General features: G+C 28.5%; 5 protein-coding genes across 11 annotated transcripts; 2 read left to right on the top strand and 3 right to left on the bottom strand.

The window, feature by feature from the left end:
- Window positions 1-3: 3 nt before the first annotated feature.
- Window positions 4-5,289, bottom strand: LOC126851056 (dehydrogenase/reductase SDR family member on chromosome X-like). Of its 6 annotated transcripts, none has more exons than XM_050594632.1 (8): window positions 5,075-5,289; window positions 3,165-3,270; window positions 2,902-3,092; window positions 2,052-2,159; window positions 1,689-1,862; window positions 1,375-1,588; window positions 1,056-1,251; window positions 4-988 (listed from the first exon to the last, which is right to left on the bottom strand). In XM_050594632.1, the coding sequence occupies exons 3-8, from the start codon at window positions 3,074-3,076 to the stop codon at window positions 794-796; spliced, it is 1,062 nt and encodes a 353-aa protein (XP_050450589.1). In that variant the 5' UTR covers window positions 3,077-3,092; window positions 3,165-3,270; window positions 5,075-5,289; the 3' UTR covers window positions 4-793. The 6 variants fall into 6 exon arrangements, with proteins under 6 accessions (XP_050450589.1, XP_050450591.1, XP_050450587.1 ...); XM_050594634.1 differs by lacking the exon at window positions 5,075-5,289 and adding an exon at window positions 4,620-5,051 and having other exon boundaries at window positions 3,158-3,270; XM_050594630.1 differs by lacking the exon at window positions 5,075-5,289 and adding an exon at window positions 4,620-5,050.
- Window positions 5,290-5,820: 531 nt separating this feature from the next.
- LOC126851066 (Krueppel homolog 2) lies at window positions 5,821-8,535 on the top strand. Of its 2 annotated transcripts, XM_050594650.1 has the most exons (7): window positions 5,821-5,995; window positions 6,163-6,267; window positions 6,507-6,686; window positions 6,767-6,948; window positions 7,052-7,119; window positions 7,255-7,388; window positions 7,504-8,535. In XM_050594650.1, exons 3-7 carry the CDS (start codon window positions 6,526-6,528, stop codon window positions 7,715-7,717), a joined length of 759 nt encoding a protein of 252 aa, XP_050450607.1. In that variant the 5' UTR covers window positions 5,821-5,995; window positions 6,163-6,267; window positions 6,507-6,525; the 3' UTR covers window positions 7,718-8,535. The 2 variants fall into 2 exon arrangements, with proteins under 2 accessions (XP_050450607.1, XP_050450606.1); XM_050594649.1 differs by lacking the exon at window positions 6,163-6,267 and having other exon boundaries at window positions 5,823-5,995.
- A 107-nt stretch (window positions 8,536-8,642) lies between these two features.
- On the bottom strand, window positions 8,643-10,345 carry LOC126851069 (40S ribosomal protein S3). Its single transcript, XM_050594655.1, has 4 exons — window positions 10,250-10,345; window positions 9,459-9,781; window positions 9,166-9,353; window positions 8,643-8,865 (listed from the first exon to the last, which is right to left on the bottom strand). The coding sequence occupies exons 1-4, from the start codon at window positions 10,280-10,282 to the stop codon at window positions 8,681-8,683; spliced, it is 729 nt and encodes a 242-aa protein (XP_050450612.1). The 5' UTR covers window positions 10,283-10,345; the 3' UTR covers window positions 8,643-8,680.
- A 375-nt stretch (window positions 10,346-10,720) lies between these two features.
- On the top strand, window positions 10,721-14,290 carry LOC126851180 (cathepsin O-like). Its single transcript, XM_050594857.1, has 7 exons — window positions 10,721-10,984; window positions 11,982-12,120; window positions 12,462-12,694; window positions 13,180-13,325; window positions 13,456-13,506; window positions 13,719-13,987; window positions 14,066-14,290. Exons 1-7 carry the CDS (start codon window positions 10,799-10,801, stop codon window positions 14,101-14,103), a joined length of 1,062 nt encoding a protein of 353 aa, XP_050450814.1. The 5' UTR covers window positions 10,721-10,798; the 3' UTR covers window positions 14,104-14,290.
- Window positions 14,291-14,442: 152 nt separating this feature from the next.
- Window positions 14,443-20,367, bottom strand: LOC126851179 (tryptophan 2,3-dioxygenase). The gene is made up of 7 exons (XM_050594856.1): window positions 20,075-20,367; window positions 19,080-19,267; window positions 18,423-18,625; window positions 16,528-16,887; window positions 15,831-16,080; window positions 15,289-15,382; window positions 14,443-14,973 (listed from the first exon to the last, which is right to left on the bottom strand). Exons 1-7 carry the CDS (start codon window positions 20,101-20,103, stop codon window positions 14,802-14,804), a joined length of 1,296 nt encoding a protein of 431 aa, XP_050450813.1. The 5' UTR covers window positions 20,104-20,367; the 3' UTR covers window positions 14,443-14,801.
- Window positions 20,368-21,439: the final 1,072 nt, after the last annotated feature.

Genomic DNA, 21,439 nt, shown 5'->3' with positions numbered 1-21,439 from the left:
TAAAATTTAGATAAATTTATATAAATTTATAAACTGTTTTTCACATAGAGTTATATTCCAAAGATTTTATGTTATATATAATAATACTTTTTGTTATAATTATATAAGTTATTAATAATGCAAATCACACAGTTTGTAATAAAAAACCATATTGATCGAAATATATATATATATATAAACTTTTTTTTGTAAGTTATGGAAAAAATGTGCAATGATATTATTATTATGTCAAATTTATGACACATCATTGAGAAAAATTATGTATAGATTTAATATGTAAATGATTTCTTGTAAAATGCATTCTTCAAACAACGATATTATGAACACTATTTTTTGCCTTGTAACATAAAGAACAGGGGCCTGGACTTGCATGTTTAATATATTGAAACATTGCACATGAAATGCTCGTTTTATGTATCACGTATACATCTATTATATTTCTAGTGAAATAAGTTAGAGAGAAAAAGATATAGCAAGGTCATGTTTTAAATACATTTAATGTTTTATTATTATCTCTGTCGATTTCGATAATGCAAAAACTACTAGCTAAAGTATTCAATGACGCATGTAGTCAAAGTTACATTTCCCTCGCCATTAGAATTGAAATAAATGAGCATAATGCATGATTCTTTTAAATGTAAAAAATATGCTAATTTTTTTTATCACAATACAAATTTTGTTTGCATATATATATATATAATACACGCATATATGCATTATAATTTCAACTATTACGAGTGAATTATTTACCGACATCGTGAATAAATAATATCGAATAAGTAATATTTTTTTATTACAAATGTTGGAAAAAATTGTTCAACCGTATTTGTCTTAAAGATAATTCAAACAATTGTTTTTGGATTTGCTCTTCTAGTGCTAATGGAGGAGGAGCAGCTTCTTTGCAATTACTAATATATATCCCGCCTTTTCTTTCAATATCTTTATTCAATGCTGCATATATTATTGAAATAGCTCCTTGATCAGGTGTCTGTAACAAAAATTAATTGATAACAATGGTTCAGAAAAATTTAGAAATTTTAATGTTATATTGTTACCTTCCATGCTATCATAAGCCACTTGTTTCTGCCTAATAGTGTATCCTTGAACAAGTCTGTTTTTACTAAACCTGGATGCACGGAATATACTAGCACATTTAATGTTTTATCTGTTAATAATTTCTGCAATGTTATCGTAAATATCGTTTGCGCTAATTTACTTTGTCCATATGCTGCCTGTGTGAAGAATGTGTTCCTGATATAGTAAAATTAATGTATCAATAAAGAAAATAATGCATTATATAATATTAATAAATAATTTTGAAATAATATTTTTGAAAATAGATAAAAAATAGCACATTTTTTTATGTATAATTACTTTGAGCTGTTACTGATGGAGGCAAAATCTATGTCAGCAATGTAATGAGCGCATGAAGTGACGTTAATAATTCTACTGCAATCGCCAGGATGTCCGCCGGCTTTCAATAATGGAAGAAGAAGAGACACTAGTAAAAAATGTGATAAGTAATTTACCGCCCATTGCTCTTCGAAACCATCTTCCGTTTCTCTATATGGGATGAACATAACGCCAGCTGAAAGTTAATGATATTTTACGTTTCGTATACAAGATTTTTTTACATTCTGTACATCATATCAAAATGGATTATATTTCTTTCTATGTGGCTGACGTACCATTGTTGATTAATATGTGAATTTTGTCATAGTCCGCTTTTATTTTCTTCGCGAATTCTCTTACCGATTCAAGAGAGCAATTATCAAGCTTATAAACTTTTGCTCGCCCGCTAGTAATGCCAGATTTTCTAATTTCGAGGATAAGTTTTTCACCCGCAGTAGTTGTCCTACAAGCTAATCAAATTTCGGTGTATTGATGTATGAGTTTCTCGGAAGCCAAACTAATCAACTTCATTTTTTTATAAATTTTTAAATTTTATTACGAGAACACATGATTAGAACTTTAAGAACTTCTGAGAAGCTCATATTAGAATACGTGGTAATATTGTATCGACAATAATTAAGTAAATAATTAATAATCACCGATAATCACTTCCATATCACACTGTAACAATTTCTTGACTACTTCCGCTCCTATACCTTTAGAACCACCAGTTACTATTGCAATTTTATTCGGTACTAAAGGTAGATCTGGAAAGAAGAAATGTATAAAATATAAATAAAACATTAAACTCAATGTCTAATTAAGTATAATTTTATCTAATTTTAATCGCATCCTGTAAAATAATAATGACCGAACAAATTGTATTAAATGCGTTCCTATTGCGTTCTATTTTATTTTCTTGAAAACACGCATGTCGCTACTGTTGATTAAATGCTATATGCATTACATTTCATTGTTATTAGATATCATGCTTTTAAGAAATAATTTTTATATTTTCGTAAAATTTATTTTATAAAAATTATACCGAGATTTATATAAGTAATAAAAATGAAATATATTAAATATATAAAAATTAAATAAATTAGAGAATTTAATATATTTTTAATTCATATTACTTAAATAAATTATCATTCGGAAAGGCAAGATTATAATGAAAACTATCAAAAAGAATTATAATAATAAATCATAATTCTTTAATAATAAATAATAATAAATATTATAATAATAAATCATTTATGTAATTTTTATATATTTAATATATTTCGTTTTTATTATTTGTATAAACAAAACATTTTTGTAAAAAGTAATATTAATTTAAAAATGTTATAGTTTTGCTATCATAGTATTTTTCAATATACTAATATTTTTTTATGGATCGATACACTTGCGCGTATATAGATATTTTTTTTTTTTTTTTTTTTTTTTTAATTTAACAGTATATTTGAAAATTTACATTTACAAATTCACATTTTTCTCTTTATTTCTTACCTGTTTTATTGTGTCTGGCATTTATTATATCGTCAAGCTGAGATATGAATCCGATGTAGTGGTATTTTATTTGATAGATCAAAGTCATACCGATTACATACCATATTTTTCGAGGTACAAAATAAACGACGCCGAGCACAACAAGTATGCTAATCACAATCACACCGAGTAACATTTTTTCGTTAAGATATCTAAAAACATAAAAACAATCGTATGCTACGTTCTTAAAGAAGGCAAAATCTTTTCTTCGACCAACCAGTTACCGTTAAGTATACGTCCACTTAACATCCGAACTTTCCAACTGCATCAACCGTTATACGCTTGGTTTTATCTGCGCATAAAATATATATGACGAGAACTGTCCTTTCTCTAAACTGGAAATTTTGCGTATTTATTTTTTTCCTGCCATCATTGAATTGATTTTAATATGTATTTATATCCTCTGGTTTTTATATTCATGAGATTAACTTGAATCTTAAGTTAGATAAAATTTATTTAAAAATACAAAATGTCTTTTGAATTTTTTTTTATCATCTTTTGAATACTTGTGTCTGCCTCTGGAAGACTATATTTTATTTTATTAGAAAAATAGATTTATTTTATATTAATATCATAATTATTTTTATGTAATGAAATTATTTATTCTTATCCAATAATTAAAAATTTAGTATTATGTTTTATTGTAATTCCCGAGTGAAGTATATATAATACAAAATATGATATATGATTGCGGTTTGGATGACAATAATTTAACAATTTACAATGATATCTTATCGAATTAAATAAAAAATGAAATATTGAATCATTTTTGGGGAGTCATTTTATTTTCTTTACTTTTCTTATTATTGTTTTGTTTTAAGTGGATATACTAAGAATAAAAAAAAAACATCAATTGCGAGATAAGTTATCATAAACAAATAACATTTATAAATTTATTACCAAAATTATTTAAGCTGTTAAAATATATATATCACAAAATGTACAGCACACTCATTACGCAGTGTGCATATCTTTCTTTACAATTTTCTCTGTATTTTAAACCACATTTATGCGGCAATATTAAATATAATTCGTCAAAAATAAATTGAAATCCTCCGATATATAAATGCGCCAAATTTAATTTCCGTATTATCAAAATGTTTAGAAACACAAAGTAAAAGGCAAAAAAAAATGTTTAAAATTTTTATCTTATAAACAAGTTATAACATATATGTGAATATATTGTATATGTTATTTTAATATTAACAAATTGCGTAAATTAAAATTCTTTCAATATTCAAACGATCTAGTCTAGAAAAAAATAATAAAATTTAATATTATTCTATCATAGAAAGATCAAAATTAAAATAAATGATTATATAATTGATTTATTTTGAAAAATTTCATTAACAGTACACTATCCGACAATTCATATATACATATATACATAATAATATATACATATATACATAATAAGTCAATTTCAAATGTTACATATTATTTGCGTTTTATTAATCATCAATAATGTATTTCCGTATTTTGATTATACGTTTAATGAAAAAAATTTGACATTTCTATAATGCCATTGAATATTAAGATATTCAAATAAAGCATAAATAAATCAAATTAAAATGTTTAACGAGACTCAAATGATAAGATAATATTAATATTAACATTAATATTAATTAAGATACTATATAATATTAATATTAAAATATGTCACTGAAATGTATAATTACTATTTTAATCATTATATCAGTTTGAGATTATCTCTTGTATAAGCGTTTCATTCAGCAGTCATATATGCTCGTGGACTTTTTCATGGAAATTAAAATATCTCTTTGACACTTGACACATTTTTGTAATTTTGGTTGAAAGTTACACTTTGAAAAAGACGCAAGATACATATAAAACAGTTAGCAGAATACTGATATTAGTTGATAGCCGATAACAGCTGATCAGCTGACGTTGACGCATGAACGTAAGGTCGAATCTACAATAGGTGTAAAATAGGAGTAAATCTTTAGAATTATATCAATTGATAGTTTTAAGTCGTAAGCTTTAAGAGCTTTAAGAGCCAGATTTAAAACTTAGAGATTAGAGCTTCGGGCAGCGCGGAAAACATTTTTGATCGAAAACTATGACATATTTTAAGGCTTAGAGCTTAGAGCAGAAGACTAAAAGCTTATTACACCTATTGTAGACCTAAAGGAGAGTCCACATTGTCGAACTTCATCACGAGGCGATCACGCGTCCACATTATTGAGATACACTCGTTCACTCACTAATTCAATATTTGACTCGAATATCGGGACTCGATGTTCTGTTCGATCGCGAACAGTGCCTGTTTAAATAAACTCGTAATTATAAATGTAAGATAAGAAAAGTTAAAAGATAATAGCATTTTCGAGTGAATAAGCAGATATAATATAATCGCTCTCGGTGCAATATTAAACTCAATTTATCATGAACAGATATGTTCGATCAAAAATGGATTTTGAATTTAATTAATAAAAAAATGTAATCGTGAAAGTATATCCCGTTTGATGCTATTTTGGTTTTGAAGCTCAAAAATTCTTTGCCGAATAAGCATATTTAATCAATTAAATTTTTTATTTGTATCAAAATTTAAGTAGAGCGGATCTTAAACATTTATCTAAATAGTGTGCCTAAGTGAAAAAGAAAATAGAAAAAAGTAAAATTTTATCAAAACGAAAAATATCAAACATGAAAAATATTTTGATAATAGTTTGATAATAATTTCGATATAATATATATAATGTATGTAATAAAAGTAAGTAAAAAAATTAAAATTCAATGTATTCTTTGCTAGAATCATAAAAAAAAAATTGTTTTTTGAAACAATGATGTGTTTTCTTCTCTTCTAAATATCGACTTGAGATGGAGCCACATCAAAAGTTCCGCACTACATCTGCAGGTGAGATTCGTGAATCGCAATAACGAGATTCAACCAATGTTGCGGAGGTTCTCGATTCTCGGTTCGTTAGACACGTAGATGTTCCGAATAGGTCGACCCGCGCATTTGTTTACTGACGTGTAAAAAAAAATTGTATTACGGTATATCGTGTGTATCAACGTGCTAAGCGAGTTACGCGTAAGTGGCTTAATGTGCGATTAACTTAAGATCAGGCTCGATAGTTCGCAATGTCATCAAAATGACGATGTAACTTGTGAACCTATCGGCCAAGTCGTGCATCGATGTTACGTGTTATGATAATCGCTATTGAAAAAAAAACGCTTACGCATGTCTTTTTTTCACAGCGTTTGTAATCGAGTTTCCGCGACTCGACGTTTTTTTTAGCATTTGCTGCGTGGAAGTGTCGTGATTTTTTCAACCAAAAAGAAATAGCTTTCCCGAGGAAAGTGGTAACTTTCACTTTAGAAATGCGTGATGTCATGCGTATTGTCAATATATATATATATGTATATATGATGTTTTTGTTCAAGTATAATTGCGTAGTTTTTGTATCTATTTACATATGAAATAAACAAGTATCTTTTGAGGTTTCACTAAAAAGTTATTTGAAACAAATGGAGCGCAAAAAAGTTATTGTAAAAGAAGATTTCTTTTTTTAACTTTACTAAGAACTTTTTTATTTTGTTAGCTATAGAATAACACGGAATATGGATAGTCCAAGCGGATCGAGCGACTCATCGCCACAAATGGAAAAGGGATGGCTAGCACTGAAGCAGCACATTATAGAAAATAAGATTAAGTTCGGATTATGGGTCACAAGACTCTTTACCATAATATTTACCATTGGTTATATTATTCCTATATTTGGGTTGGTTTTTACTTTCATCATTTTGTAGCTAAAATACTACTTGCACTTGTGAAATATATTAAATTGCTTTTTTTTTTTAGGAATCCTTATAATATATACTATAAGGTATTGATGAATAATGCAGCCACCAGTGCGTTACGTCTTCACCAAAGAGTGCCCCGTGTTCAGCTCACTAGGCAATTTTTAGAGACGTTATTATTGGAAGACTCGTGCCATTATTTGTTTTATTCCTTCATATTTTTATATGCAGCACCAGTTACATGTATCCTTTCAATATTTATTTTATTTGATTTATTAAATTAGCTTCTATTTCTTAAATATTTCATGTTTTAATAATAAAAATTGAATCCTGAATCAATATATAGTGGTGCTGACGCCGGTGTTTCTTTTTGCTGTGATGCATTTGGCCAGTTATTCTCTCACCTTGCTAGATGTAAGTAAACAAATTAGATAATATGCTATTTATGTGAGAAAATTGCATGCATAGTATAAAATCTGCATTTTTGCATAATCATTAGAATATGATATAAGTCTTATTAATAACATCTTATTTATGCATTCTGTGCAGTGCCTTGGGCAAAATAGTTGGTGGGGTGCTCGCCTTTTGATATCTCTGGTGGAATTTCAATCACGGAATATCCTTCGTCTGTGTGCTATGTCAGAAATTATTATCTTGCCATTTACGGTTCTCCTAGTATTTACGTATGTATTACATAAGATTGTTATTTTTATCTAACACAACGTAATTGTAATTCAGAAATGGTATCGTGATATTAAATTATTGTGAAATTAATGTGATATTATCTTTTTATCATAGAGGACGTGCCGGTCTACTGACGCCTTTCATATATTATCAGTTCCTGAAACTGAGACTTGCATCGCAAAGAAATCCATTCACGCGGAATGTATTTTACGAGCTCAGAAACGGATTGAGTTCGGTATCGAAAAAACCGGCAGTGCCAGATATTGTTCGAAGGATGATCGACGGTCTGCTCTCTCTGACTCAACAAATGGCGCCAGTGCGCCAATAATATATACGATTAAGCTTAAATTTTTTCTTATCATCTCAAACCAAATCTCCTAGGGTTCTGGGATCCTCTCAGTAACATTTTGATGAATTAGTGTTAGCACAAAATGAGTGCTGACATTAAATCCATAGTGAATGTACAATGCATGATAATTTGAAATATCCATGAAAACAATTAAAGTATGAATGATTTCTTCATATTAATATAATTATGTTCATTAATCATTGGACATTAAATAAGAAAATATGAGAATACATTATACTAAATATTATCACAGAATTCACAGTTCAAAAGATTATATAATTTAGTTAATAGATATCTTCTTTTGTGGTGCAAAATACTTTCAATCTATTGTTATTTTTAAGAACAAAAATATCTCTCTATGCACATACTAACTTTATAGTTTCCAATGTAATACTTTGAAATATGAATTGTAACAAATAGGTAATGGTACATACAATAGAATTTATGTTGATTTTTTGTTAGTTATGTTTTCTTTGATTAATCCATTGATTTTATTTTGCACATTGTTTTTAGTATTGTAAGTATTTAATATGTGGGATATACAGACATAAAATTATTTTTGAATCATATAATAATTATTGACTCGCCATCTTTTTGGAATAAGTTTAATTTAATGCTTGTCATGTTTTTGTCAATTGTTTGCTGTTAGTGTAATTTTGTCTATCTTGTAATGATATATTTGAACAGATTTATCATATTTAAAATTTAAGTCAGAATGATTTTATAAAGATAACTATCAGTACAGACATGTAGCAAATTTCAAAATATGGTCAATAAATCTTTCTAAATAAAATGTATTAAGATATTTAAAACGAATTATTTTATCTAATATGAATATTTTGTGTAATACAAATTTTTCTTTGAATTTTTCAGATGTAAAAACATATTTAAAGTAAAACACAGATTTTATTTTCTATATTTATTTTTTATTCAAACGGATCATTACACTGCAAGAGGAGCAGGTTGAGGTATATCTTTAGATGATTTTACCTCAGAACTCGGGACTGATGGGGGTACTTCTTCCTTTGGTTCCACAATAGATACGTAATCAGGAAGAGGTTTCTTTGGACCACTCTTACCGTTAGGATCCCAAGGTAACATAATTTTAACCTTGATTCCTAGTACACCTGAAATATTACAAAAAAAATATATATAACAAATATAATAATGTAAATTGTTTTGAGCATTTTTGATATCAATAATATATGATTTCTATAAAAAATATTTTTATAAAAAAATATTACAATATTAACTGATGTATGATTATAGGCTAGGTTGCAAAATTCACTGCCAATACTGAAAAGATATAGTTTCCATATATTATAGATATAATATATATTATAGATTTATATTTATTATTTAGATTATTATAGATTTCCAGTATTGGTAATGAATTTTGGAACACAATCATAATAATGCAATCATACCTTGACGAAGGAGTACATGCCGGGTGGCGGTGTTCACATACTCGTTGGTTGGCTCACCCGAATGAATCATAAGACCATCAACAAACTTCATTGATTTTGCTCTCTGACCACGTAGTTTACCACTGACAACAACCTCGCAACCTTTTGCACCAGATTCCATGATGAAACGCAGAACACCATAGCATGCTCTAATTATAAATGAGAAAGAAATAATTAAAAAAATGTTTAATAGAAATTGCAGAAGGTATATGATTAATAAAATAGACGGAACACCGAATAAGACACTAATTCACCTTCGTACAGCGAGACCTCCAATCAGTTTGTATCGCAGAGACTCTGCTTGTGCAATGGCGCACAAGCCACGCGTGGCGACCTTTTCGGCATATAATTCAACATTTTGTGGTTCTTTGAAGTTGAAACGCTTTTGCACCACAGACGTCAGTTCTCTAATCCTGCGCCCTTTTTCTCCGAGCACACTCTGCGTATGAGTGGCCAATAAAATAATTTCCGTTCGGTTTGGCGTCACACGGACCTCCACGCCCGAATAGCCATCCTCAGCAAGCTCACGAGTCAAGAACTCGTTCAGCTCAGCCCTGAAGACACCATCTCCTACAAACTAAAGACAAGTATATACATAATATCAAACTGTCTTCTTATCATCATTGCGTATATATATATATATATTTTATCATATAGGTTCTACTCTTTTTTTATATTTTTGCGGACTAATTACACTACTGTGTAATCAGATTATTATAACCTATAGTCTAGCTTATTAAAATAAACAATCATGCATACAATACAATGTAAAAAAATATCAAATTTAGAATCGTTATAAAGAAAATAAAAATGCACTGGATTTGATTTCGTGGAGTTTCATGCAATTTAAATATTTTTTCTAGAAACTGAACACGCGGAATGTAAAATCAACGATAATGACGCTGGAAGTATCCATGTCATCCACAATTTGCGGATATTGCATTCGTCATGTTTTCGACGAAATATCTTTCTAGCAGCTTCCAGCATAGCAATAATGAGCATATTTTCACATATTTTTTATTATAAACTCTTGAAAATCACTAACCTTCCTCTTCTTCGATATGGAACGATTCTCCATGTTTTACAAAAGACCGAAACATTCAGCTGTAGATCGGAAGAGGAACTGGCGGGCTGGCCGTGAACTAAGTGACGTTATTAGATGCGTATATCCAACCAGCATATAGTAACTAAAACATATTTAGTAACATATCTAGTAAAATTGATTCTAGTAAAATTGATTCTAGTAAAATTGATTGATGAAAGTTAAAATAATCTATAATTTTTTCACATTGATAATCATCTCGGTGTAAAGATGGTGTGATATTTATTTCTCAAAAATAGGATAGATTTAATTATATTCAATTTTCAATGTAAAAGAGAATCTGGATATTTTTCATCTTTTACTGATTGGCCCGTATTCGTATACGACCGAATATGGAGGAATTAAAGTCCAACTGTCCAAGCTCTTTTACTTGATCTTTAATTAAATTGTACAAGCACTTATTCTATCTCTATTAATTAAGTTTATGTCGGTATTGTGTGAATAGACGGACGCATCGAGAATATGAATGCGTCTTGTATCGCGTGAGACGCGATGGAGTGGCGAACTGTGGTGGTGATAGTATTGGTCGTGAGTCTGTGTTTTTTTATGATACCGATTAAAGTGGAGCCCGACAAAAATGCAGAGGATGCCAAATTATTCGAGAATTACATTGCGCAATACAATAAATCCTACAAGAATGATTCTGCAGAATATAAAGAGCGATTCGAGCGCTTTCTGGTAAACGATAAATTCTCTCGAAATTGATCTCTCAAAATTGATCGTATATACAGGGTGTCCGAAAATTCGCGCAACACCCTTTAAAGAAAGGTAGAGGATGTTATTCTGAACAGAAAAGTCCTGCATCATTTTTTTCTATAATACTTAATAAAAGAGTTATTATTGAGTGAAGTCTGGCCTATCATCGCCGATCTTTAGCTGGACGCACGGTCGGTGAGCCGCGCGCCTGGTAGTGTGCGTGATCGCTCACAATCAGATGTTTATGACGGCTCACTGACGTGCGCCCGGCTGAAGATCGGCAATGATAGGCCAGACTTCATTCAATAATAACTCTTTTATTAAGCGTTATAGAAAAAAATGGTACAGAAGTTTTCTGTTCAAAATAACACTCTCTATCTTTCCTTAAAGGGTGTTGCGCGAATTGTCGGACACCCTGCATAGTAATTGTAAGAAAACAAAGGCGCGACGCACAAATTTGAAGGGTAGCACAATAATATAGCGTTATATTTACTACGGATTTTCTGGATTTTATCTTATATTATGAAATTTTTAAACGTTGCATATTCAAGTTGATCTAATTAAATGAATAAACATATGAGTCATTCATTCGTTGTGACATGCATGCGAGGCTTTAATTAATTTTATCGAGATCAACAAAACATCAGAACGAGAGTAAGAATGAAACTTGTTTAGTTTTAGACATTTTATTATTATGATTTCTCTTGATGTTTGCTGTCAATTACATCACATTTTTTGCATTTTTTATTTTGGAAACTTGGTATAAATTAAAATGTATATTATATCTGTAATTTCATTAATATCATTTAAAACAATCACAAAAAAATATACACAGGAATCAAAAATATAAGTACAGTAACACATAGTTAAAATTATGTAATAAATTAAAAAATTATTTTTTTTTATCAATGCTACATATAAATGCAGTCTTTTTTATTTTAGTAATACTATCATAATTAGAAAATAAAATTAATTGCAGAAATCATTGCGACACATCGAAAAGATGAACAGTCTTCGATTGTCCCAAGAAAGCGCATACTATGGATTGACGGAATTCTCTGACTTATCCGAAGATGAATTCTCACAACAAATTCTGCTTCCTGACTTAGCTTTGCGAGGTGAGTATACTTTTATTTAAGAGTAATCGCGATTAAATTTAAAAAACATAAACAACCATGAAAATAGAGCAAAAGGAGAGATCGACATATTATTAATTCTTTTTTATTTTCAGCAACTTTTTTTTAGAAAAATATTGAATTTCTTTAATAATTGTTTTATTTTATTAATACTAAACAACAAAAATCTTAAGAACTAAGAAATCTTTAATCTTTTTTTTAAAAAACTCAGTTTATTTTATATTTAATAAAATAAATAAAATTTTCTCGAGAAAAGTCCATAACACAAGTTAAATATGAATATAATACAATTTATTCGCTGATATGAATATTTTGTCAATTAGGTCAAAAACATACGACGGCGTCGTATTATCATCAACATTTTACAAACTCGGTTAATCGCGTGAAAAGAATAACGGGCATACCCTCTAAATTTGACTGGCGAGATCGAGGGATCGTAGGACCAGTTCGAAACCAGGAGAGTTGCGGTGCGTGTTGGGCATTCAGTACTATCGGGGTGGCCGAATCCATGTACGCCATCAAAAACGGAACTTTGTATCCCTTTAGCGTGCAGGAAGTAGGTCGCTATATTCCCGACACGCTTCTCTATTTACAAGCGAGGGAACTGCTGGAAAGAACACGTAGCTTGCGCAAAATGCAAATTTGATGAAAATGCCTTTCTGCGTATATATTGAACACGTACAAATAAATCTTACCATCGAATAAATTTGTCTCATATATATATATATATATTTATATATATATATATATATATATATATATATATTTATTGACTTTTAAAGCCGTTTGGATTCTTTTTCTTTTTTATTCCAGCAGTCTCCTCAATTTTTTAATCTGTAATCTGCCATTTACACGTAGGGAACTAAAGAAAAGTTTTAAGATTTTAAAAAGACTTGTTGTATATAACTTTCTCGATACACTAAAAAAAAAAAATAATAATATAACAACAAAATTGGATATTTCCTGAAAATTTGAATACTTTCTTAGATCCCTACATATCAATTCGGTAGTAAATAGTTCAATTTTTATCTCGTAATACAGATGATCGATTGCATGCCGGGCGATTACGGATGTCAGGGCGGTGATATATGCAGTTTACTCTCGTGGCTGCTAGTGTCAAAGACCGGAATAATTTCCGAGAACGTTTACCCTCTCACATGGCGAAATGATGCATGTAGATTGTCTAAGTAGGTGCAGACAGATGGCAAGGATATTTGCTTGGCAATATAAAAATATGACTTAATCTATAATCTAAAGACTCATATATAATCGTATCAGTAACACAACAGCTCTTAAAGCGACACAATACTATTTCAGAACTTCTGCGAAGACATTAGAAGTTAAAATAACGGATTTCACATGCGATAGGTAGTTAATTTTTATATTTATAAGTTATTATTTAGCTCCACTATTCATTCTTTTGTGCGCATAGTGAATATCAAAATGTGCACGTATTTCCTGTTATGTATACCAATTACATAGCCGATTATATAAATATTAACAAAAACTGTGAGCGCAAAAATTTTTTGCACGCTGTACGCATCCAACACTTTCTCGAATACTAATCGAGCTTGTTCCAGCTTTGTAAATGCTGAAAGCGAACTTTTGACATTGCTCGTTACTCATGGACCTGTGGCAGTTGCGGTGAATGCCATATCTTGGCAGAATTATTTAGGCGGTGTAATACAGTATCACTGTGATGGTTCATTTAACAATTTGAATCATGCGGTACAAATAGTGGGATATGATATGGAAGCGAGTATACCGTATTATATCATTAAAAACTCGTGGGGTTCGGCCTTTGGCAACAAAGGTTACATTTACATTGCGATCGGTAAAAATTTATGTGGTAAGATTAATTACAAACCGGTAACACACTTGTGCTAATTAAATCGACTATTTCAGCAGATAATAAATGTGTTTGCAGGTATAGCTAATCAAGTTTCGTCGCTTGATATTGGTTGATTGATCACATCCTAAATCCTGTTTCTATTTTTAAGGAAATAAATTAGAGAGAGAGAGAGAGAGAGAGAGAAATCAAGGATCAATTAAATATACATATATAATATATATATATTTTTTTTTACAGAGAAAGTACATATTGTAAACAGAAGTATCGTAAGACTGTAACTTAATAAAATGTTTTACTAGATATATGGCAGTAATATTATATTTTTATGCAGATTATATTTGCAGAAATATAAGTAGATATGTAAAACCTGTTGAACATAATCATTTAAAGACTGATCCAAGAAAAAAATTCAATTTTTCGAGAAGTGATAATATCTGCAATTATTCAAAATTAGATAAAGTCATACGAATATTGTTCCTAATAATATAGTAAAACTCTCAATGTAGCAAATTCTCAAAATATTGATAACATTTTCTTTTGAATCCTACATAAGTTAAATCAATAATCTATAAATAATTAGTAGAAATTTTCCGATTTTTTTTTTAGTTCTATATTACAAATTAATTTTGAATTGCACAATATATTGAAAATCTTCTTAAAGATACCTAATAATTCAATTTTCTATGTTGATTTATCAGATTTTAAATCTTCATTTATTTTAATTGTTATATGCAGCATAAGTGCATATATAACAAAGTAAAACTTAATTGTTAGAGTTTTATGAGGTCTGTTGTATCGTGCGTACAATAATTTAGGAATTTCTTAATAAATCTCCCGATTTATTTTGATTATCTTCCGAGTTCCAACCGTTCCAAGCAATTGATAATTTTATCTTCATTTGCTTCGTCAGTGGTGGAATCATATGACGAGGTATTAGGAAAGTTGATAAGTTGAACAGATCAAGGAAGACTTTATATCTATCACTGTTTAACATATAAGCAAAGATTTTGTTATTAAGATATATTCATTTGCAAATATGATTTGCAAACGTAGAAAAAATTGATACATCTTTAGAATATTGAATGATTAATAGAAAACAGTTATCTATGATGATTTTTATCGACGGAATTTTAAACTTAATTTATTGAATTATGATATAAAATGTTTACGCTGCGAGATAACAGAACTTCGCGATAAATAAAAAGTGTTATATTACATTTGCAATATTAGCAATGTATCGATATGTTTTCTCATTAAATGAATTATTGTATATTGAATTAATTGAAGCAGTTAAATACCTTAGCGTGGATTTCAGATATTGATAACCGGAGGAGCCACCAGTGCCCAATTGTTGAGATCCGATCATTCTTTGTACCATGATAACATGATTATCTGATAAAGAAGATTATATTTTTTAATGCATGTAAACGGATAAGATTACACTGGACGATTATGATGATATATATGCAACAGCATTATGTCATTAATTTAAAGATTAACACGTTATACATAAGTAAGAAAAAGATATAATATAATTTCATGCATTTTGCGATTATTAATTATTGTTTTTAAATTATAAGCAATAGAATAATAAAAAATTAAAAAATATCAAATGTAATCTCTTTAATAAATATAGATAACAAGGTTTTAGAGAGAAAAAGAAAGAACGAGAAGCTGTAAATAACAGAATTGAAACGAAATTACAGGAAAGAATGATAATTTAATAAAACTTTTTTTAAAAGGAACATCTTGTGTGTGTGAATAAAATTGATAAAAGAAATAAATGAGATATAAAATCTTAAAGTATTATAATACGTGATATCGATGAGCATTTTCTTACACCTCCATTTTGTAATTAATGAGTCGATATCCATTAATGCTGTGAGGATTTGATGCGGTTGACTGAATCGCGGCTCATCTCGATACAAAGTGATCATTATTGCTCCTTGAAGAGCAGCGTATGAAAATGTACGTTCCCCGCGCGACACAAGAGCGTTGTGGAGCGATTCATTGAAAATGGTTTCGAAAACCGCTTGCCGTGAGCGAACATTAGCCAACAGGTACTCTTTGATTTGCTGCTTTGGTTGTTTCTGAAATTTGTTCAAATTTTAATTTTCGAATAATCGGATTATGTAAACTTGAAAGTAAAAAAAAAAAAGAAAACATTAAGACTCTTATTAAAGTCTGTTTGCTTCTCTTTATAATTTTCTTTTCTTTACATACAGTCTTCAATATTAACTATCTGTTATGAAATTTAACTATCTTTTATTATATATAATCAGTTTAAATCCTATTAAATCGATATTCATCTAAAGTTAATTAAAAAGCAAAAGTTTCCTTAAAACTATTTTTTTTTTTTCAGTTTTCGATCTTAAAATTATTTCGTAATATTTTGCATCTATCGTAATTATTTTTAAGAAAAGCTCCAAAATTGTTAAAAAAAGATTTCACAGATAATTCAACCATATATATATATATATATATATATATATATATATATATATATATATATTATAAAATTGATTAAACATAATTACATGTGCGGCTTGTTCTTGCTCAATCAACATCTTCTCTACCGATCGCTTGTACTTTCCCCAAAAATCGAAATCATGAGTTTCAAGTCCTGGTGTCCTGGTTAACCATCTTTGAACCAGAATACTTAGACTATGCTCCTCTTCTGACCGCTTGATCGTCTCGATAGCTTTAGAATCTCTTCCAAAGATCCTCATATAATTCTGATTATATTTGACTCTATGTTCCTGTTTCACGCCCAATTTATTCTCCAGCAAACGAAATTGCAATGATTGGAAACCTGACGCTGGACACAAGTAGTCTCGAAATGCCATGAAATCCAACGGCGTCATCGTTTCCAAAATCGTCACTTGATCTACCAATAGCTAGAAATTATAATATTCGTCTGTAAATCAATATCATTTTCACAGTTTGCATTTCAAGAAAATCGAGCAAAATGACAGTGATGACAAGTTTTTTAACTTAATTTAGTTAATTAACCATCTCACGAAATACGTTCATATAATTTTATATTGTGCAATTATTTGATCGGGATTCTATTGATTAAATATGTGCATTAATTAATAAATTTAGTAAAAAAAAAAATAAGTTTCTCTACTATAATTGTCAAAAACTAATTTATACTAATTTATTTTTAATTAATAAAAATAATTGTAAAAAAATACAAAATCAAATGAAACTGATAAATCTTTCAAGTACGCGTACAAAGAGACATGCTTAAAACATTCTCATCGATTTGTCATCGCGACTCCATTCGCATTTCTATGGGTACCAGCATAAATAAAGGGTGCATGCATAACTACAATGCATTTTTAACACGGTGCATTATACAGGATGCATTAGATAATGAATAAACATATATTTATATTATTTAGAAAATATATTAAGATGTTGATTTTTCTTAACAAAAATTAATTAATTTTTTAATAAAAATTTGATTGATCAATTGGATTCTTTTTATAATTTTTAAATTTTAAAAATAAATATATATTTTGTGCATGTGTATATGTAACCATAAATATTTTATGTATTTAGACTTGTTGAACGCGCTATTGGGAATAAATTTGTGATAAAGATCTATATCTAAGATTGATCTCATTTCAACTGTAATTCTGTCTCAAGATATTTGATATTATGTTCTCATGCACATCGAGAATGCTCATGAAGAACCGTTTTGTCGAACTTAAATAAAAAATGATTCGACCACACCTTCATTTTGCGGTATTGAAATAGAGTAACGAGTTAGTTACCTAACGTAACTTTTTTTCCTCCTCTCTTTACAATGTAAACAAGCGACCGGTATCGCATGTCATCTAAGGATATTATCTTACTCATCTACCTCTGTGGTTCCCACATTTTTACTCATAATCCCTAAATCGAAAGAGAAAAATGTGCGTCACGTCTTAAATATCAATCTAATATGAGATCTTTATCGCGAAGAATGAGATGACATCATTAAAATGCTTTTTCCTCTATTTACATTTTATTTATTTTATACTCTCTCGCGCGCGTAAATTATTATGTTCATTCATAATTTAGATTTACAAATATTATATATATAGTTGCAAATTATTCTACATATGTTTTTAAAACATATAAAAAGATATAAGTGTCGTGACAGTAAATAGCTTTGTCTGGCGACACAGAAAAATTTGATTATACTGAAGGGACGCGCAGACTGTTAGGGCTAATTGGCTTGTGATTAAGGGTCGTTCACTTATCATTGTCATCACTATTACGGTAAAATAAGCAAGGTATTTGTCTGTATATATTTGAATAGTATCTCCTCTTATATATAATTACATTCGATTAATAGATATAAAATATATATTATATATATTATTTTATATTATTTTTTGCAGTGATTTTTTTTTCGAAATAATTTGTTTTTATAACGTACTTTTAGGATGAGTACAATGCGATTTAATCGCTTCAGAATTTCCAGGGTTTTCGATTCGTTCAAAATGTGAGAAATTTCATTATCCTGCTTGGTAGTCGAGTGATTGCTGGAAGATCTATTGGACACATCGTAACTATTGGAACTGAAGAGCGCCCTAACGGAATCGAGCTCGAAAATAATTTGTTTGAACCACAGCTCGTAAGCTACGACAATCAAAATGTAGGCAATTAAGCAATAGAAATCATATATCATAAATAAGAATAAATAAAATAAAAAATTTTTATTAAAAGAAATAAAGAGCAATTTTTATATATTATATTTTGTATATTTCATAAAATTGTTTTGCCATTTTGTCAAGATTAACAAACAATTTGACAATATTTATTCCTTTTCCTCAAAATATCACATGATGTTTTCGATCTAATGAAAAAAATAGCTTATTAAGCAAATAATTGAGAAAACACTTCTGAGAAAGTACATTGTTTATATTATCAGAATTTATTTTGATGAATTTTAATTCATATGAGATATGATGAAGAGATTTATTAATTAATTGCGTATTTTATCGCGCCTTCAATTTTTTTTGGCAGTATAAAAGAAATAAGATATATTTACAAACTTAATTGTCAAACATCATCAAAAACTGTTAAATAATACCTTGATGAGTAATAATAAAAAGGTGTTCATCGTGAACTTCATCGCTATATTCGGTACTAAGAAGTCTTTGTGCAGACAATATCTTATCCAAACATAGATATTCGCTATACAACATCGTTGGTCTTTGTTTTAATTTGTCCTCGTCCTGATCATGATCTTCTCTTCGAAAGATATGTTCGTTGTTACCCCTTTTTGTTGCGTGACATCACATCATAAATAAAAAGAATAATATATGCAGTAATATATATTAACATCGTATGTTGATGACGTTAGAGTTTAATGCAATCTATTATGACAAACATTGCGAAACGCTTTTATCATTATTTTATCATTTAAAAATCTAGACTTAAATAAGTGATGGAAATAATATTGCGAAGTATATTGAATTCAAATGCATTCGTAGTTTGTCCTAATAATATTTAATAGAAAGTATATTTTAATAATGTTGCAAGTCAATTTTTTGTATGATATCAAATATTAAGAATGCTTGAAGTTAAAGAATTAGAATCACTTTGATCAAACCACGATTAACTTAATCGACGATTAAATATTTTATTGAAATATTATTTTGTCAATGTACATATAAAATTATATCATAATATATAATAATTAAAATAATATATAAATGATAACAAATTAATATTTGTTATTTGATACATGTGAATGGAATACAAAGAAAGTTAGAAATGATGAATTATATAGCTAGTAGCAAATTTTTAGCGTCTTATATAATAACATTTCTTATATAATAAGCAGTTCTATTGAAATAATTATTGATTAAGTTAATCGGAGTTTGATGGAAATAGTCTTTTGAAAAAATGTTTTAAAATAATTATATATATTTTTTTAAAATAACTATATATATTTTTATTATTGATATTAATTCTATTCGTGATAATTTATCATTTTTTTGCAATTCTTATAAAGATAAATATAATTAACAATATTTCTTTTCTATTTAAATATTAAATAAGTTGAGACAGTATTTTACTTACGAGATATCATTTGATATCGGACAAGCCATCCTTGAGATATATGTCTTCTCACTTGGACGTTAAAAGTGGATGAAATGAAATTTTCTTTTTGTTGATATTTTCTTTTAGATAAATAAAATAATTGCTCTATAGAATAATGATAAAAAATGAAATAAAATTAATAAATTAAAATTCTATCTATTCTTCTTCTCGCAGAAATATATGGAGATTTTTTGAATATAACTTATCGAGATATCACACGCAGTACACGTTGTCGAAGAGATGGATGACGCACGACTAACGTTCGATTCGCTAAAGGAGGGTCACAAACTATCTTGCATGTAACATATTATAATATAGCAATATCGGAAAGATATTAATGTAACGGTCTTACGTAACTATAATATTGTGTACATGTTATATAATTGATTTATTATATTACGAAAATCAACAAAAAAAAAAATTAAAATTTAATTTTTAATTATTAATTTTGTTTTTGCTTAATACAACACAAAGTCTTTTTTATTTTTATTTATCATAAATAACAATAAAATGTTTTTTTATCACACCGCTTCAGTACATAACTATTACTTATTATTACGTAAAGAATACATAAATCAAAAATTTTCTGTAGAAGATAGGACAAAGTGAACGAATTGCCTTCTTTTTCACCCTTAATTATATATTAGAGATAAGTTTTCTTCACGCATTGTCGATAAATCATTATCCGTTGCAGAATTCTATTATGTCGGTCGCGAAAATTCCTTCCAATTCCTTTTAATTTTTCCTTTCGACGACAGATATCAGGTCATATATATTTTAATTGAATGATAAAATTATTATAAAAGATATATTGCGATAAGTTATTGTTAATTTTTCGTTTTCAATCATTATAAGTGAAAGAAAACATATGGTATATATAAATAATAGTGATCGCAGAATCACACACAAAAATTAAAAATATTGAATTATTTTAAAATACAAATAATGCGTTCTAAAATTGGAAAAACGAAGAATAATATATATATATATATATATATATATATATATATATATATATATATATATATAGAAATTCTCTCTCTTTCTTTCTCTCACAAACAAATAAATATATAATGATTATTAATAATAATTACAATAAACATGGCGATGCTGGATAGCAATGAAATCCGTCCATCATACGAGAGTTTAATCTCACACCGGACATACAATTTCCGGAAATTTTGATAATTTCGCATCGCTGATTAATTTTCTTCGCTTCTATCAGAACACTGCTATTTAGCCTTGATTTCGACTATTACTTGCGTTAGTTTCAACTGCATATTATCGACTAATTTAATGCATATCTAAAGTTAAATTAATTTCAAGATTTATTTCTATAATGTT

Source organism: Cataglyphis hispanica, chromosome 7 (genome assembly GCF_021464435.1).
Source record: "Cataglyphis hispanica isolate Lineage 1 chromosome 7, ULB_Chis1_1.0, whole genome shotgun sequence".
Taxonomy (NCBI): domain Eukaryota; kingdom Metazoa; phylum Arthropoda; class Insecta; order Hymenoptera; family Formicidae; genus Cataglyphis; species Cataglyphis hispanica.
This window is presented reverse-complemented; position numbering and strand designations above follow the sequence as displayed.

Bases quoted from the DNA above. Each gene is read 5' to 3' on its own strand.
- LOC126851056 (XM_050594632.1), bottom strand. From the start codon at position 3,076: ATGTTACTCGGTGTGATTGTGATTAGCATACTTGTTGTGCTCGGCGTC. The intron at 2,160-2,901 runs GTAAGAAATAAA...TCTTCTTTCCAG, and splicing joins TGCCAGACACAATAAAACAG to ATCTACCTTTAGTACCGAAT. The intron at 1,252-1,374 runs GTAATTATACAT...TTACTATATCAG, and splicing joins TCCATCAGTAACAGCTCAAA to GAACACATTCTTCACACAGG.
- LOC126851066 (XM_050594650.1), top strand. From the start codon at position 6,526: ATGGATAGTCCAAGCGGATCGAGCGACTCATCGCCACAAATGGAAAAG. The intron at 6,949-7,051 runs GTATCCTTTCAA...ATCAATATATAG, and splicing joins ATATGCAGCACCAGTTACAT to TGGTGCTGACGCCGGTGTTT. The intron at 7,120-7,254 runs GTAAGTAAACAA...CATTCTGTGCAG, and splicing joins ATTCTCTCACCTTGCTAGAT to TGCCTTGGGCAAAATAGTTG.
- LOC126851069 (XM_050594655.1), bottom strand. From the start codon at position 10,282: ATGGAGAATCGTTCCATATCGAAGAAGAGGAAG. The intron at 9,354-9,458 runs GTGAATTAGTGT...ATTTATAATTAG, and splicing joins GGAGGTCTCGCTGTACGAAG to AGCATGCTATGGTGTTCTGC. The intron at 8,866-9,165 runs GTATGATTGCAT...GTAATATTTCAG, and splicing joins GCATGTACTCCTTCGTCAAG to GTGTACTAGGAATCAAGGTT.
- LOC126851180 (XM_050594857.1), top strand. From the start codon at position 10,799: ATGGAGTGGCGAACTGTGGTGGTGATAGTATTGGTCGTGAGTCTGTGT. The intron at 10,985-11,981 runs GTAAACGATAAA...AATTAATTGCAG, and splicing joins AGCGATTCGAGCGCTTTCTG to AAATCATTGCGACACATCGA. The intron at 12,695-13,179 runs GTAGGTCGCTAT...CTCGTAATACAG, and splicing joins ATCCCTTTAGCGTGCAGGAA to ATGATCGATTGCATGCCGGG.
- LOC126851179 (XM_050594856.1), bottom strand. From the start codon at position 20,103: ATGGCTTGTCCGATATCAAATGATATCTC. The intron at 19,268-20,074 runs GTAAGTAAAATA...CGCAACAAAAAG, and splicing joins CCGATATCAAATGATATCTC to GGGTAACAACGAACATATCT. The intron at 16,081-16,527 runs GTAATTATGTTT...AACAAATTTCAG, and splicing joins AGCAAGAACAAGCCGCACAT to AAACAACCAAAGCAGCAAAT.